Source organism: Phocoena sinus, chromosome 2, assembly GCF_008692025.1.
Source record: "Phocoena sinus isolate mPhoSin1 chromosome 2, mPhoSin1.pri, whole genome shotgun sequence".
Lineage (NCBI taxonomy): Eukaryota > Metazoa > Chordata > Mammalia > Artiodactyla > Phocoenidae > Phocoena > Phocoena sinus.
In genome coordinates, this window is record NC_045764.1 from 156568933 (window position 1) to 156587972 (window position 19040).

Consider the following 19040-nt stretch of genomic DNA (forward strand, 5'->3'; position numbering starts at 1 on the left):
CACTGAGGAGGTTACTGGTGAGCTATGTACAGCAGTTACATGAGGTAAAAGCCTGACTGTTGAGAGCTGAAGAGTGAATGGTAGCAGCTCACACAGTTCATTCTCTGGGGAAATATGGCTTTGCAGGAAAGGGCTGGAGAGAAGAGAGGTGGTAGCTAGAAGGGCAAGGGGTAGAACAGAAAGTTTTTCTCCCTCTACATGGGAGGACTTAAGAATTTTCTTAGGCTTGGGTGAAGAAATTAGCAGGGAGATATTTAAGTCTGGGAGAGATGGCAGAGTAGGTGGGGTAGAGAGCATAGATGGAACAATGAGAAACAGCTTCATACCTTGAGGAGAAGGTGCCAGAGACACAGCTATTCTAAGAAGGCAGCTGCTATGGTGGGATGGGGTAAAGGGTGGTAGGGAACCAAACTCAGAGTTTCAGCTTTGCTTATAATGAAACAGCCTCACCTGGGCTGACTGGGAGCTAGTTAAGGAATACTTCCCTATCTCACCAGCTGACTGCTCATTAAAGTCAGACGTCAGATTGAAGACTTACAACTTGAACTCCTCTCCCGTAGAGGTAAGCCATTCCAAGCCCACTCTGTCCAACTGGGTTGCCCTGCCAATCAGAGACAAAGTGAAAGATTCATTACAAAATAGGCGAGAATAAATGACTGCAAAAGAAATAATTTACAAGCACATTCAAAACATGTTTTAGTACTTTTCAATTTAAAACAAAATTTTCTCCTTCCCATCAGACTAAACATGATACTGAGTTTTAGAGATTTGACTTTCAGTAATTGCTGAAAAAGAGTAAATAGTAAATTCACTTACAATTAACTTTTGGTGACTTACCTTATGACTATCTGTTTCATGAATTTATGATATAAAACATGACATGTATTTAATCTTTTCAAAATTAAAAGTAGGTCTTTTTTTTCTTTTTGGTAGTTTTTCACTGGTAACCTCCCACCCCAATAAAGAAGATGCTGCCATGGGGCAGAATCAACAAATTAATATTGGGATCAGGTGGCAAGGATATGCTTAAGACTGTTGGAATGTTGTGGAGCAAAGACAATCATTGTTTTGAGACCGAAAAGAGAAAAATCTAGTATTCACCTAAACTCAGAAGGACAGAGGCATCTTTAAAAAAAGTGTCACAGTGCCCCTTTGGGAAACACTCCACTGACATTTGGGACTACAGTAACATGTACTAGTTGACAAAGAGGTCAGTGTACACACTGGAGCCAGAGGATCTTAAATATTCATAGGCAGCTTTCTCTGGGCCAAAGAAAGCCTAACTTATGTATCATGGTTATCAAAACTACCCAGTCATGTAAGCTTTAAACCTCAAGTTGCAACACAAATAGGATAAATTATATAACACCCAATTCCATTACTAAAATCATTATTTCCCTGATCAGGAAACTTCTCAATGAAACTGAAACAGAGAATTAATATTCAATAATCCAGTCCCTAAAAAAAATACATACTGCTTTTTACCAAGTAGGTTTCTTCTAGCCAATTCATCCATATGAATCATACTTACATAAGCACTTCCAATAATTTATGAAGTCGATTATGACTAACCCCCTTAACACAATAAACTTTCTTATTAAAATAATAGTAATATGGTACACATTTCAATATACTGAGTCATGAAGTCTTACCATGTCAGCAGCTTTTTTAAAGTAGTGAAGAGCTGTCTCATTACTCTGAGGTACAATATCGCTTCCCTCTGAATACATCTGAAAAACAGACCCCAATTTCAATATGAGCTGTAACCTTCTCTCCAATTACATTTTTCTCCTATCTCAGCTCATTCTGGGTTTTGTTAGATTTCATGGAATCTTTCAAAAAAGTTTAAAATTCCCCACAGGATATTTTAGAATTAAAAGCAAAACCTTAAAAGTAGACATTTTTATATATTCTATGTCATGTCAAATTAATGACTTATCTATAAACATGAATATATAAAATCAGTTCACTGATCAAACTCAAAAGAAGAAATCTTTTTTATTAACTACAGTTATTTTATTTTATTTTTTAAACATCTTTATTGGAGTATAATTGCTCTACAATGTTGTGTTAGTTTCTGCTGTATGACAAAGTGAATCAGCTATATGTATACATATATCCCCATATTCCTCCCTCTTGCGTCTCCCTCAATCCCACCCTCCCTATCCCACCCCTCTAGGTGGTCACAAAGCACTGAGCTAATCCCTGTGCTATGCAGCTGCTTCCCACTAGCTATTTTATATCTGGTAGTGTATATGTCCATGCCACTCTCTCACTTCGTCCCAGCTTACCCTTCCCCCTCCCCATGTCCTCAAGTCCATTCTCTACGTCTGCATCTTTATTCCTGTCCTGCCCCTAGGTTCATCAGAACCATTTTTGTTTTCTTAGATTCCATATACATGTGTTAGTATATGGTATTTGTTTTTCTCTTTCTGACTCACTTCACTCTGTAGGTCCATCCACCTTGCTACAAATAACTCAATTTCATTTCCTTTTATGGCTGAGTAATATTCCATTGCATATATGTGCTACATTTTCTTTATCCATTCATCTGTCGATGGACACTTAGGTTGCTTCCACGTCCTGGCTATTGTAAACAGCACTGCAATGAACATTGTGGTACATGTCTCTTTTTGAATTATGGTTTTCTCAGGGTATATGCCCAGTAATGGGATTGTTGGGTCATATGGTAGTTCTATTTTTAATTTTTTAAGGAACCTCCATACTGTTCTCCATAGTGGCTGTATCAATTTACATTCCCACCAACAGTTCAAAAGAGTTCCCTTTTCTCCACACCCTCTCCAGCATTTATTGTTTGTAGATTTTTTGATGATGGCCATTCTGCCCGGTGTGAGATGATATCTCATTGTAGTTTTGATCTGCATTTCTCTAACGATTAGTGACATTGAGCATCCTTTCATGTGTCAAAAGAAGAAATCTTAAACCCTGAGACAAATCTTTCTTCTCACTCTGTTCCAGCGCAAATGGTTGAACAATTGCCTGGGATAAGCGATTAAACGAGGAAAAGAAGAGCCGATAGCAATGTCCACCTTCCTTTCTCCTCTACCACTGCTTTCCCCACGATAAGATGCAGGGTATGTCTTAAATTCAGGAAAGGAAATAACTAAAAGGTTATCTTAAAAGGTTTCAAGCACTGAATGTCTATATAGTACCAGGTACGGGAACTGATAAAAGGGCCAGGAGAAAGGAAAACTGAATGACCAGTAGTACTGTTTTTATCAATGTAAGTATTAAGGAAATAAGAAAATCTTTTTTTGAGATAAGGAAAATTAGTAAGTCAGAGCAAGAATCGAGAGGGCTGAAATGAAAAGTTGTTAAATGCTAACAAAAATAGATAGGCAGTGACTTCCCTGGTGGCACAGTGGTTAAGAATCCACCTGCCAATGAAGGGGACACGGGTTCGAGCCCTGGTCTGGGAAGATCCCACATGTCGCAGAGCAACTAAGCCTGTGCGCCACAACTACTGAGCCTGTGCTCTAGAGCCCGTGAGCCATAACTACTGAGCCCATGTGCCACAACTACTGAAGCCCACATGCCTAGAGCCCATGCTCCACAACAAGAGAAGCCACCACAATGAGAAGCCCGCGCACCGCAAGGAAGAGCAGCCCCCGCTCGCCACAACTAGAGAAAGCCCACGCACAGCAACAAAGACCCAACACAGCCATAAATAAATAAATGAAAAAAAAAAAAAAAAAAGGCAATACCAATTTCTATGCTGTAACAGGAAGTCTAAATGTAAAGTTCTCAGGTCCCAAATGACTAGCTGTGGCAAATACTGGTTAGATCTTCTCTTTGTAAAAGCTTTTGAGATATATAGTCTATCTGAGCCTCCTAACCTTAGGACTTGGCTATAGATGAAAATATCCATTGGTTTATAATGTGTTGATTTTCAAAATAATGAAAAAAGGAAGTTTTGAGGTTATGCCATGACATATGGAATCTATTCATTAAGTATCTAGACTTAAAGGTTCCCTTGCTTGAGAAAAGAACTGCATTGAGAGGTGGGTGATGGCTATCATATTTAAGACAATTAAGAGGTTTGCAGACACATTTCTACACACTCTAAATGTCTCTTATTCAGCATGAAAGTAAACAGGTAATTATGACAGACTTAGCAAAAAACTGCACAGCATAAAGAGTAAATTCCTTATTACTGTGTATAATACACAGAAAGTAGGGGTGCAGACAGTGATAGCTAACTTCGATGGAGAATTAACATACTGACAAGCAAATGCTATGTTACCTTTAAGTTACTTAAGAAAATGCCTCAGAATAGCACTTATCTTAAGACAAGATATAATATGCTTGTATTGGAAATTTTATTTTCAGCTTATATTTGGTAAATTGTAGACGATGAATACAATACGTGCTTACTATGTGAACACCTCTTGCTATTACAGAAAATGTTCACAGGATGTACAGTACCTTTCCCAAGAAGGCCATGGCATGAGAATTGCCAGCATTAGCTGCTAAATTGAAGTAGTCAAATGCTCTCTGTGAGAAAGGAATTTATGAAAATTATTAGTTGTTAATAGAACTTGCCCTTGGCTTTTAACCAAAATAATTACCTCAGGAACATTTTTAAAAATCTTGTTATACTGCAGTATCTCAGTTTAAGTAAATGACAACACAACGTCTCCTGGATGTCTGAGGTACCCACCCCACTTCCCTCTCATATCCAATCCATCACTAAGTCCTATTTCTTTCACCACCAAATACTGATACATCTTGAATCCATCTACCATCCTCCATTCCCATAATTCTAGTGTAAGCTGCATTATCTCTCAGCAGAACTTCTGGAATGCACCCCTCCCTGATCTTTCTGCTTTTATTCTTGGGGTCATCCAAAGCGACTGTTCTTAAATCTCAACATGCTGGTCCTTCCAGCCCCTTGAAGTGCTGCAGGGAATACACTGACGTGACCAGACACCGTTTATCTCAGTACTGTTTCACCTTGTTCCCTGCACTCTGGGTACACCAGCCATGTTCCTTCCTGCCTCAGGACCTATACACATGCTGTTCTTTTTGGCCTGGAATGATCGTTATTACCTCCAAGGTTCAACTTAAATGTCATCCACGTCTCTTCAGAGACAAGTGCCACCTCCCCCTCATTAACCTATCATTGGACTCATTAATTCTCCTTTGTAACAATAATCACAATTTATTACATATTTGTTGGTGTGATCATTTAAAAATTACCTAATGCTTCTATTAAACTTGAAGCTCTGTAAAGGTAAGGACCAAGGGTAAGGTCCAGCGTTGTATCCTGAATGCCTTGCAGTGAATGGGACAGGTGGTACTCAAATATTAGTTGAATTCATGCAATTATATATTGGGAACTCCTTTTCTTCTGTGAAAATTTATCACTGTGTAATTGTTTCACAGGTAGGCAGCATACACCATCAAGAATATCCCAAAACTTGCTGTGTAATGGTATGTAGCAAATTCTTAACCAGAATTCTGTTCTCTCACCTGACACTTTTACTAACCAGTTCATCTGATGCTTCACTGGCCGAATGACATGTAATTTTACTGACCTAAAGACACTTAAAGTTGTCAAAATGCTGTTTGAATAATAGTTTTAAAAAGCATCAATATTTGGTATAGTTTTAGCGATAAATGTATTTTGTTACAAACTAATTCTTAAAGTTGATATAATATAGTGCTTGAAATAACCTTAATTAGAATACTTAACTGGTGTGGTAGAAAAACAGTTCCATTAGTTTGAAGAACATTTATTGAGAACTTAATATTATACATGCTAGGCACTGCCAGGTGCTGGGAATGAAGTGGCAAACAAGGCAGACATAGTTCATGCTGTTTTGGACCTTATATTCTAGCAGGGGAAACAATTACATAATTAACTAATTTATAATGGACAAAGGCCACAGGGAATACAGATTTTCAGAAGTCATAACTGTGGTCTATGACCTATTCTTGAAGTGGGGTTGTGGTCAGTGGAGACATTCAGGGGAAGAGATCCTGGAATTGAGTTCTGGAGAATAGCTAGGATTGTTACGTGAATAAAGGAGGTGGGATAATAATATTCACTCTAGTCAGAGGGACTGGCCTTCCAGAAGTCCGGAGATGGGGAGGTTCTTAATATTTTCAAAGACCTGAGAAAAGGTCCGTGTGCCTGTGACTCAGAAAGCAAGGGGCTGGTGAGGTAAATAGAGACTGGTACAAGGCCTTGGAGGTCATGTTAAAGGTTTTGGTTTCCAAGCTACTAGAAATCACAGACCACTCAAGAGAGTTTTAAGCAATGGAACTGCACGATCAGATGCACAGTTTACAAAGACAGGCTATTGCTTAGGAAATGCAGGCGGGTAATTATTCACACAAGTGATAGGTATATTGATGGCAACAAGGGAAGAGACGAGAGATACACAGGACAAAAAGCAGACCCAAATTGGTGAGTGGGTATGGATCTGACCGCTATAGTTGTACACTCCTAATTTCTCACAAACTCAACACTGAATTTTCTTCAGTTCTAGGAAATATTTTCCAATAGGAGTTTTCTAAGACATACTTCTATCACAATACCTATAGAAAACCAAGGCATTGTTGATGCATTTTCGGCCGTATTGAGAACTAGGTTTTGGAATTAATAAAACCTTTCCCATCACTACGAGGTATGATCACATTTTTGTTCCTCAGTTTCCTCAGGGGTTAGATCTTGAAAGCTCATTTGTGACGTTACCAACATCCATTAATCACAAAGTTTGGTATTGTCACTGACTTAGCAAGAAATATATCTGGAGCATCATTTCTTGCTACAATATGAAATGTAAAGCCCTAAGAACAGGAAGGTTACCTGATGGTTTTGTTCTACTCCACGGCCTCCGTGCAGATGCAGCTGTCCCAGACCAACCTGAAAATGAAAAAGGAGGCAAGAGTAAATGGCAGCACCTGCCTCTGGCATGTAATGAAATTAGACCAACAGGAAACCATTTGGTCACAAAAAAGGTTTCTGTTCACAACACAGAAAATTAAACATTTAGTCTTAATTCCCTAAGATATTACTCTAACTTACATTTTTTTTTTTTTGTTTTAAAGACCCTTTTGATGTGGACAATTTTTTTTTTTTTTTTGCGGTTTGCGGGCCTCTCACTGTTGTGGCCTCTCCCGTTGCGGAGCACAGGCTCCGGACGTGCAGGCTCAGCGGCTATGGCTAACGGGCCCAGCCTCTCCGCGGCATGTGGGATCTTCCCGGACCGGGGCACGAACCCGTGTCCCCTGCATCGGCAGGCGGACTCTCAACCATTGCGCCACCAGGGAAGCCCGATGTGGACAATTTTTAAAGTCTTTATTGAATTTGTTACAACATCGCTTCTGTTTTATGTTTTGGTTTTTTGGCTGAGATGCATGTGGGATCTTAGCTCCCTGACCAGGGACTGAACCCACACCCCTTGCACTGGAAGGCGAAGTCTTAACCACAGGACCGCCAGGGAAGTTCATATTCTACATTTAAAAAAAACCTAAAAATGTCTGCTTTTAGTTGCAAAGTATCCTGAAATAGAGGTGAAATAAAGGCATTTCCACACAAACTAAAGAAAAGTTCAAATCTTTTGAACTCAAGAGTATTCTTTAAGAGGGAAAATTATCCTGGGAAACCTGGAGATGCAGTAAGAAATAAAGAACAAGAGAAACGTAAATTTGTGAGTAAATCTAAATTGGATGGACTATATAAAATAATAGTATCTTGTGGGGTTCAAAAACATATAGGATTAAAACACAGACAAACTCAAACCAAAATAGGGTAAGAAAGGTGAGAAAAAGGAACTTGGAAAAGCAAAATAAAAGTGAGATAGAAAATTGAAACTCAAATATATCACTAATTACTCTACTTAAAAGACTGAATGGATTAAGAAAAATGAACAAAACTAGTCATATGATGCTTGCAAGAGACATACCTTAAACATTAGAAGGTTGAAAGTACAAGATAGCAAAGATATTCCGGGTAAATACCAACTAAAAAAAAGTAGTGTAGCTATGCCAGTTATCAGGCAAAATACAACTAAAGTAAAAAATATTTCTGGAGATAAAAGAGGTCATTTCATGACACAAAAGTTAGCTCAACAGAAAGATAACAATATTAAGTTATGCATCCACATGGCTTAAAATATATAAATCAAAACTGATGAAACTAAAAGGAGAAAGAGACAAATCCACAATCAGAGTGGAAAATTTCAGCAATATTGTCTCAGCATTTGACAGAAAAAGCAGCCAAATTCAGTAGGGATTCAAAAGATTTGAACAGTAGGATTAAGAAACACGACAATTGACACATATCAAACACTACACCGAACGACTGTAGAAATTCACATTCTCTTTAGCCCACAGAATATTTGCCCAAACTGATCAAGATGCGGCATCAAGCAAGTTTCAAGAACTCTAACAACTGAAGTCATACAGAGCATATACTGACTATAGTAGATTAAGCCAGATATCAACAACAAGAAAGGTAAGCAAAAAATTCCCATGTACAGTTGTCCCTTGGCATCCATGGGGGACTGGTTCCAGGAACCCCACAGATACCAAAATCTGCAGATGCCAAGTCCCTTATATAAAATGGCATAGTATGTGCATGTAACCCACGTACAACCTCCCGTACACTTTAAATCATTTCTAGATTACTTATAATACTTAATGTAAACGCTATGTAAATAGTTGTCAATACAATGTAAATACTATGTAAATAGCTGCCAGTGTGTGACAAAGTTTGCTTTTTGGAACTTTCTGAAAAAAAAAAATTGTTTTCAAATTTTTTGATCCACAGTTAGTTGAATCTTTGGATGCAGAACCTGCTGTTACAAAGGGCTGACTGTATGTGGAAACAAAGCAATTCATTTCTAAATTACACATGGGTCAAAAGAAATCACGATGAAAATTAGAGCTAAATATAATGAAGATATGATAGTGGGAGAATGTATTATACTAGCTATCAAGTTCTATAAAGCTATGAAAATTTGACAGTATTTGCACAAGACATGTACAAGAAAATGCAGAGCATTATTTGTAACAGCCCAAATCTGGGAAGAATAAAATGGATAAATTGTGGTAGTTTCATACAATGAAATACTATATAGCAATGCAAATGAATGAATTACAGCTATGTGAAAACACATGGATTGATTTCACAAAAACATAATGCTGAGTAAAAGAAGTTGATACCAAAAAAATGCTGTATGATTTATTTTTACATAAGACTCCTTCAAAAACAGGCCAAACCAACCTATGGTGTCAGACGCAAGCTGAGTGGTTACCTACAGGCAAGACGAAAGAGTTAGGGAAGAAGAGTTCCAAAGAGGGGCTTCTAGGGTCCTAGTTACACCACACAAGAGGCTCCCTTGCTGATAATTCATTGAGCTGTACTTCAGTTTTGTGTACTTTTCTGTATTCATGTCATAACTCAGTAAGTAAAAAAAAAGAAAATGATATACTATACCACACACTTTTTTAACTTGAGATTTTCACTTAATACACTGAAATCAGCTTTCTACATTAAGTAGTATTCTACATAATTTTTAATGACCGCATAGAATTCCATTATATTGGAGTGACATATTTGAGCCAATTCCCTATTGTTAAGCATTTAGAGTGTTTTGAATTTTAATTGGTGTCATATAAAAGAAAGATGTATAATCAGAAGAGACAACTTTATTTTAATTTCCATGAGCTAAGATATGGCTTAAGTTTTTTTCTTTTTTTAAAAAAATATTCCCTTCTATTAGTCTGAAAATTAACTGTTCTTAAAATGGACAGCGAAGTTCTCCTTTTTATTTTAATATCATCAAAACAACCCATGAAACAGCATATTATACATGATACTTTGATGTACTGAATATATCATACAGTTTACATTAAACAAGCCTACTTCTGTCCTTGACCTTGAGAAAATTATAGTCTAAGATAAGGAAAGGAAACATGGATAGCTCTGAAGAGCATCTGAAATTCCAAATGTGCCAGAGACTTTTTGTTTGGGGGGGTGACAGTTTCCATCCTGGGTGACCCCCAGAAGAGCCTTCATCACCACCACAACGCTGCTCCATTTAAGCAGCAGTTTCCAACTGGGGTGCACAGCGGAGTCTCCCCGGCCAGCTTTCATGGAACCATCAATATGCCTGGGCCACATCCCAGGTGAGTCCAAAGGGAAGGTCGTGAGAGTGTGGTAATCATGTAGCTAATAATAGCTCCGTGAAAATGTTATAGATATAAGTGCTTGCCCCCAGAGGCTGTCACATACAAGGCAGTAAGATCTCGTGGGAGATGTTTGAACACATACCTGTGCTTGCACATCACCTTTTTCAGCTAAGAACTGGTAATACTGAATCAAATCTTCTTCAAGCATTCCACTGTTCATTCCTGGATTTTCCACCTCATCAGGCAGCCGTATTCTCTGTACTACTGAGCCTCCCGTCAGTGAGATATCACTAGCAACTGAAATGTGGACAAAGTAACGATGGGGATGAAAGTCAGAGGGACTGTCCCACAGAGGGAAGTACAATTCCAGCTGCCAAATGCTGACAGACACTATGTTAAAGGAAATTGTTTCCATAGTGGTCTATAGAGTACAAAATAGTAATCTAAATTCAGGGTTTTTTTTCCCCCACATAATATTAAGAAGTGGAACCCAAAGCAAATGTTTGAAAAGTACTTCTTAATCAACTAGTGTAAAGATGATTCTACTTGAGAGAAACAGTCACAGTATTTCAAGTAGTACGATGAAAATAGATGTATTTAAAATTAATTCTGTTTGGATTTTTTTTTGGTTTTGGTAAGGTGAAAGGCAAAAAGGTATATACCATGATTAGCAACAAGACGATAATGAGTCAGTGCAGATTCACAGCTCTGGAGGACCCCAATGCCAGCCCAGTATCGGTAACCCTGTAATACAACTTCAGGTGAGAAGAAGGCAGTTTCACATGCTTCAGTGGCATTCTTGTGGGAACAAATAAAGCTAACTACAGGCAGAATGTAATTTTGCTGTCCTTTGATCCAAGTACTTGGCTACATCATTTATCCTGAGTTTTACGTTGAGGTAACTTATTCAGCAACTTCAACAACCAGGCTAAGAACTAGGAAATAAATAATAAAGTTCCGAGAGCAATCAAAATAGATGCCATCAACTTTATGTATGCAGTGTGCCCATTTATCTGTAAGAGAAAATTGCTTGGGCTCTTGCTTAGAATAGATTTCAATTTTACTTCAGATACAATTTTAACAAAAACAGGTTAATCTTCCAAAGTAGCTCTTAAAGAAGGAACAAATTAGCAAAATAGGGAAGACAAGAGACTACTAGAACAGGCACAGTAATACCAGCAATAAATGACTTCAGAATAAGGGGGAAGATAGCTAATTATAAAGAGCAGAAGACAGAGCTCTCTGGAACCATTTAGCACAGACTCAAATAGCTTTACCAATTTTAACAATCCTTAGGGAATGACTGTATAATAACATGTATATATTTTTTAACTTTTAAAAAAAAATAAATTTATTTATTTTTGGCTGCGTTGGGTCTTCGTTGCTGCGCACAGGCTCTCTCTAGTTGTGGAGAGCGGGGGCTATTCTTTGTTGCAGCGCGCGGGCTTCTCATTGCGGTGGCTTCTCTTGTTGCGCAGTACGGGTTCTAGGTGCATGGGCTTCAGTAGTTGTGGCTGGCGGGCCCTAGAGCGCAGGCTCAGTAGTTGTGGCGCAAGGGCGTAGTTGCTCCACGGCATGTGGGATCTTCCCGGACCAGGGCTCGAACCCGTTTCCCCTGCATTGGCAGGTGGATTCTTAACCACTGCACCACCAGGGAAGACCCATAACATGTATAATATTGATACTTAATGTTCTTGTTTTGTAGCCACCATTTAAGGAGACTGATAAGTAGTTTAAAAAGATTTGTGTCAAAAATATCTAATATTTCTTGAAAATTCATCTAAAAATAACTTTTCAGTTACTGTTTGAGGAATAAACGTTCCTGGAGATTAAACAAACAAGTGAAAAAGACTTCAAAATTAGTAAGGAGTGTTTCAGAAACCTAGAGCAACACCCTTGTTTTTCACTTACTGAAACTCCTTCAGCAGTTTATCTCTGTAACAGGACTAAGCCCAAGCTCCCTGGTGTGACGTACAGCTGTTTACATGATTCCTGTCTACCTGTCCTGTTGACAGACTACCTGGCATTCTATTTTCCAATGTTTTAGTTGCTCCTTTCTTCAGAAGTATCTCCTTCCAATGCCAGTATGGGTGAGGTGCCTTTTAGGTGGTTCCCTGACATTCTCATGCTGTATTATAACGACCTCCTTACTCACGTCTCCCTTTCTACATTAAAAGTTTGTTGTGCGATGGTATTATATCTTACTGATCTTTGGAATTCTAATGACAAGCATTCAGTAAATATTTTTGGAATACACATATGGAAAATTATCCAGGATCTACCCAATTGGCCAGAAAACTAGATTTTCCTTCTTTGTTAAGTTTCATAATCCCATCAATGACCAGGCCTATAGACCCCTCCAGATTTTGGACTGGTTTCTCTGCTTTCAGTCTCATTTCTGCTCAATCTATTCTTTACATTCCTGCAAGAACTTATATATTCATTTGGAACAGTAATATGGGTCAGAGATCATGTGGACTCACCCAAAGTCAATTTATAAAGTAGAAGGCAGATTAAACACCTCAGCAAATAAAAAAATGTGGTGGAAAGATTCTATATTTTAACACTAAGCCGTTTAAGTGATCAACACTATCAGGTAATACATAAGAGATACTCTGTAATGAACTTTATAGGACACTGGTTATTTGTATACTTAGTCCTTCATCTATTTAAATGTAAAATCTGTCATAACCCAATCTAAAAAATGATTCTGACAAACAATTCCAACTTATAGAAAACTGAAAAAGAACCATTTATCAGATTTCTATTTTAAGGGAAATCAGCCAAACTAATCATTTTAAAGACAAACTGTGGACTCTACCAATTTTCATCCACACGTAGATTCAATTGCTGTATCCATTAACAAGACGCTGAAGGACATTCAATTGAATATTGGGTCTTAATGAATATAAGTAAATTTCAATCATGAAATCTAGAAAAGTTGTGGCCACTTGTAAACCAACTATTCAATGTTATTAGCCTTCAATTTAAGTCTTACTTACCAAAACCATGTGGGCTATTAGGTTGCCCCCAAGAGCTCCAAAAGTATAATAAACAAGGGCCTGTGAAAGAACAAAAGATGCTTAACATAGTTACATATTTACCCAATTCAAATTATAATATACAGTAAAGTTTTAATAATATTACCTTTGCCTGACTTGAATTAACACCAAGTCCAGAAGCATAGAGAAAGCCAAGAGCCTGAAACAAAATGATAAAAGGCAGACAGTTTTATGAACCATGAAAAGATGCAAGAATCTTTAAATGCTAAAAGATTTGAACAGTTGCAAATATGCACAGCTGTGGAATTAAAAAGCCTCAGAAATGCATTCAAGGTTTTACAAATTACACAATGAAATATAACTTTAAGCAACTAAAAAAGCTTAGCTTGAAGATTAAAGACAATTTAATAAAACATCAACTAGAAAACTGAAGCTGAACACATTTAAATATGACTTTTACTTGATTCTTGATGAACAGCTATTATGAAAACAAAATGTCTCCTATACCATTACATCAACATATTATCTATGTGAAGGGTGATACACAATGATAGTGGGTAAGAGATTACTAAATAAGCTATTGCAGGAATAAAAAGAGGCAGCAAGGGGCTAAGTTGAAGGGATCAAGGGAGAAAGGTCACTTTACAACACTAGAGCATACACAGTTTTCTTAAAAAAACCCAACCAACCAACCAATGTATTGGTAAGGTTCTACCCTCTGCCCTCTGAGGATTATCCCTGATGACATGAAAGCATAGGTTAAAGTTGTAAACGCAGGTGCTATTCTCATCAAAAGCCCCGAGCTCTACTACATTTCCCAGCCTCCCTTGAAATTAGGTAGGGCCACTGCCTGGGATGTGACCAGAGGGGATGCAAGCCATTTTCAGACCTGGCCCTTAAAAACATCCCAGAGAATCCTCCAGTCCTCCCTTCTCCCTTCATGATGGCTTGGAAGCCCCATGTTCCAGATGGTATATAGCTACATGACGGAAGCAGCCCCTGACCCTGAGTCACCATATGAAGAGTAACTCAGGTAGGAGAGCTGCATGGGACCTGGCATAAACAAGAAATAACTCCTTGCTGTGTGAAGCCACTGTGATTTTGGTGCTTTGCTTCATCAGCTAGAATTAATTATGGTGGAGACAGTGCTTTGCAGTGTATAAAGCACTGTGGCATTGTAAGGTTCTATTATTAGAGAGAAAAGATGCTTTAAAAGTAAAACCATTCCTCAGAACAGAATGTGTCTGAAGATAAAGAATATATGTGTGAATTTTACATAACCTGATTTATGTAAAAAGGGAAAAAAAGCTTTGAAAACAAAGGGGAGCAATTAAGATATAACCTGTTTATAAACCAAAACCAAGACTACATAAGAGTTGCATACTGATCAGGTTATCAGTCCTGTGGAAAACAATGGTCCAAATGCCTTTACTGTTTACATAGTCTGAAAACAGACTTCCTCTGTGACTAGAAATTCTGTGTGATCTTTAAGCAAATCCCACACCATCGATAAATCTTTATTACTGAAGGCATTTTTTTTTTAAGTGGGCAAAACACCTTTGTAAGTAGGACACAAAACCCAGAAACCATAAAAGAAAAGATGAATAAATTCAACTAAAGTTGCTTATTTTACATGAAAAAACGTATAAACAAAATTAAAAGACAATATAAAGAATACAGATAAACAGCCAGATGCAGAGGTACAAAGGGCGAGGTCCGTAAGAGTCCTGAGCGCAGGAGCTTCTGTCCCCATGGAGTTGGAGTGTACCACCTCCTGCCACATGGATGTATTCACCAACCTGGAGGCTCTCCAAACCCCAGAGTTGAGGGATTTTTATGGAGGCTTCTTCTCATAGGTATAATTGATTAGTAACTCAATCCCCAGCCCCTTTCCCTTCCCTCTATTGAGGGCATTTTAAATAAATGTGGCTCCTAAACCCAGGCATCAATCCTACCATTACTAGTGGGGAGTCAAGCAGATATTATGTATCAACTGGCTCAAAGGGCAATATGGAATCAGAACATCTGCTACACAGTAGCCTAACTAAAAACATTTTACTTGAGTTCATCAGCCTTTAGCTGTGTCATTCAGTTTTAGGAAACATAGATGATGAAGAAACAAACTAAAGGACACCATGAGGAAACAAATAGACAAACTGAGGCAGAACATTCTGTAGAAAAACTGGCCCTATCTCTAACACAGGAAAAAAAAAAAAGGAAGGTGCGGGCTATGCTAGAAGTAGCGACCAAATATAAGTATAGTCCTGGACCAAATACTGATTTGGACAAAACAGATGTAAAGAAAATGTTTTCGCTCAACACCGTACGAATATGGTATGGGTGTTATATGATGTAAAAGTTTACTGGAATTGGAAGAGCTAAAGGCTATTGATTGAAAAGAGCAAGTTATGGAACAGTAGGCAATGACATTTTATTTTAATAAAGAATTTACACGAAGAGAAAGGTCTAGAAGGGAGGGTATGCATGGACTAACATATTACCAGTGCCTATGTCTGGGAGGTACATATGTGATGTTTACTTTCTTAGCTTTTTTAGTTTGTATTTCTAGTTTCCTTATAAAGGACATGTACTGCTTCTGTAACAAAATATCTTTTTACAAAAATACCAAGATTAACAGGAGCTGGAGCACCTGACCTTAGGGAAAAAAATACAACGGTGAGTAATTTCAGATAAAAAACAATTACCTTCGTTTAATTCTCTGAAGATTTAAGTTGGAAAACTACAAATATAATTTTGGCAAGATGCAATTGCAAAAACACCTTAAGTGACTATAAATGTTCTCAAACTAAGGAAAAAGACTGTCCAAGAAGACTGGGAAAATGATCTGCCACAAAATTAATATTTACAGTTTTACTTGTTAAAGGAAGTCAGGGCAAAGAAGAGTACCACGCTGTTAAAATAAACCAGTGCTGTATGCGGAGAGATCCTCCACGGAAAGTATACTTACAGTTTGTCCCTTGGGAGAACCTTCCTCAGTCAGTTTCTCAAACATCTCTTTAGCTGCCTGGATATTCTGTGTCAGGTAATCACCAAACAAAAGAGCATAGGACACTCTCTCCAGGGCCTTGGTATGGTTCATGCTTGCTGCCTTTTGAAGATACCGATATGCTCTTTAAACAGAAGTAATGAAAAAACAAATTAGCAATATTTTAGAGCTGCCATTTTTTCAAGATCTCCTAAAATGCAGCTTAATTTCCTTATTCTATAGAATCCCTCTGATATTTTATTTTTACTAAAGTAGCGTTACTTACAAAACTTACTTTTTTTTTTTATTATTATTATTATTATTATTTTTTTTATAGTGTTTATTTATTTTTACTTGTTGACAGTTTGCTTTATTTATGGCTGTGTTGGGTCTTCGTTTCTGTGCGAGGGCTTTCTCTAGTTGTGGCAAGCGGGGGCCACTCTTCATCGCGGTGCGCGGGCCTCTCACTATCGCGGCCTCTCTTGTTGTGGAGCGCAGGCTCCAGACGCGCAGGCTCAGTAATTGTGGCTCACGGGCCCAGTTGCTCCGCGGCATGTGGGATCTTCCCAGACCAGGGCTCGAACCCATGTCCCCTGCATTGGCAGGCAGATTCTCAACCACTGCGCCACCAGGGAAGCCCCAAAACTTACTTTTGTTTTTACATAAGGTACCAGTTCTGTTATTGCAATATCTTGGAATTCTAACTACACTAATAGTAATCCTAAAAAATTCGATTAAAAAAGTTAACTAGATTTGCAATGTGAGAACTATAATATGGTGTCTGGTAAATAATCTAATGAATGATGTAATCACCATAACTGTCTTCTTTGCACAGACTATAACAAAAATCAGCTGAAATTAAAGGGACATAAATGTTACAGGACAATCACTTGTTTTATGTTCTTTCATTCCTAAATTCTAGACTTTGCAAGAAAATTACAAAGCAAAACCAAAAAATCAGAAAACACCTGACAGCAATTCCTTGTTTGTTTTATGCCACTTTGAATTCTGGATACTGTATGTATTCCTGGCTCTGAGAAATTACTATAACTTAATCAAATATTGCCATTTGCTCACTGTTCATTCTTGTGACTGGTTTTAGGACCTTTTTACCCCAACAAGCTAAAATCTGATAAAAGTAATGCCCCTAATGTTCATATATCATATTAAGTTTTCTTGTAATGCAACTTAAGAAATCCTTTGTCTCTGGCAGTACATTAAATTTAAAAAGTACTTATCCATTTATCTCAGTAATGGCCTATCTCAGGGTAAGAATGGAGTTGGCTGCGCTACCTACTCTCTTTTTTGGCTTTTCTTATTGCTTCCATTGAGGATTTTCATCCCAGTCTGGTACATCATTTCCGCTTCCTGCATTTGCCGTCTTTTGGCAGCCTCTTCTTCAGCTAAAAATAAAATTTACATTTTGAATTTACATGGATAATTCTGCACCAATTATTTATCAAACATCAGTATGTATTCTTTCTTTTGGGTGGTCATGCAAACATAATCCATGATCTTTCACCATTTCCAAGTCTGACTCTAAAGACACATGGTTTTCAGTATGGCCTTTATCTGACAAAAGATAAGGCAGAAAAAAAAAAGCCTCATTGAAATCACTTTCTTTCAGAGAAAGCAATATCAACCTGCTTTTGGAGGGTACTTTTCTGCTAGTAATTCTAACTTTTTATATAATTCAACTAAAATTTCAGTAGGACCTTATGATTATATATGCCAAGGTCAGCTAAAATCAGGACAGTAAAAAACAGAAAAATACTGTTGTAGTCAAAGAACACTTCAGTCTCACCTGAAATGCTGTATATTTTACAAGGAGAAAGTATTTGATTAATTACATAACAAAAATTAGTAAAAAAATTGATTTTTATTAACTACAGATCCTGATTAATTAGTGTTCAAGTTCTCTACTTTTTTTCCTATGCACTAATACAACCCTGAAAATCACAGAATTATTGCAGATTTCTCAAAAATTATTTTGTTACTGTAATATAGCATTTAACAGAAATATAGAATTCACCAAGAGACATCTGAGTATTTCATGAGGACTAATATTTACAGGAACAGAAGTGAGCTGTTCTTGCAATATAAAAACAAAATCTGATGTGTTAAACTGGAGGACTTAATCATACTGGCCTACATCCAAAGACGGACTGTATGACATATTCTAGGAAAGCCTAAATAGTCTATCAGAGCCATTATTCTGAAAATGTCATTTGGTATCAAATGAGGTATATTTAAGGTTTTCTGTTGTTTTTCATTAGTTAGAAAGTTTTCCCCAAAAACACAGCTTGCTTGAATTTAGAAGTCAGTCCCTTCGTACTGACATGAACACTTAGGACAGTTAAATATACTATTATTTGTCAAATGTTACCTTAGCACAGTGCATTTCACTCAAGTATTTAGGAAAGGTATGATCTATCTTTCTTTTCTTTTTTTGTGGTACACGGGCCTCTCACTGTTGTGGCCTCTCCCGTTGCGGAGCACAGGCTCTAGACTTGCACGCTCAGCGGCCACGGCTCACGGGCCCAGCCGCTCTGCGGCATGTGGGATTCTCCTGGACTGGGGCACGAACCCATGTCCCCTGCATCGGCAGGCGGACTCTCAACCACTGCACCACCAAGGAAGCCCTATCTTTCTTTTAACCACTATTAATTAGCCTTCACCATAATGTTCTATTTCCTTTATTGCCAAAGAATGTTTCACATTAATTAATTTAGCAGCCTGCCTGAGAGTTTCAGAATAAACCCGTGCACATCAATGAAAAACCACCTCTAAATAAGGCACAAGTGTGATAAGCCGCTTGAGTGACGGCCTGGAAGTAAGTACACTGCACGCTTCCTGCGCTGACGTCCAGGCTTTAAGGCAACAACCTC

General features: G+C 37.8%; 1 protein-coding gene across 5 annotated transcripts in view; it reads right to left on the reverse strand.

Annotated features, from left to right (window-relative positions):
• SEL1L (SEL1L adaptor subunit of ERAD E3 ubiquitin ligase) overlaps positions 1-19040 on the reverse strand; it is a 56995-nt gene that overhangs the window by 15034 nt on the left and 22921 nt on the right. For 3 of the 5 annotated variants that reach the window (XM_032622517.1, XM_032622519.1, XM_032622520.1), the window contains 10 exons: positions 17450-17555; positions 16135-16297; positions 13312-13365; positions 13167-13226; positions 10827-10908; positions 10307-10461; positions 6836-6892; positions 4447-4515; positions 1653-1730; positions 539-601 (listed from right to left, as the gene is read on the reverse strand). In XM_032622517.1, the coding sequence (XP_032478408.1) occupies positions 539-601; positions 1653-1730; positions 4447-4515; positions 6836-6892; positions 10307-10461; positions 10827-10908; positions 13167-13226; positions 13312-13365; positions 16135-16297; positions 17450-17555 (887 nt within the window). The remainder of the gene's footprint in view (positions 1-538; positions 602-1652; positions 1731-4446; positions 4516-6835; positions 6893-10306; positions 10462-10826; positions 10909-13166; positions 13227-13311; positions 13366-16134; positions 16298-17449; positions 17556-19040) is intronic. The other 2 variants (XM_032622518.1, XM_032622521.1) reach the window with 2 other exon arrangements.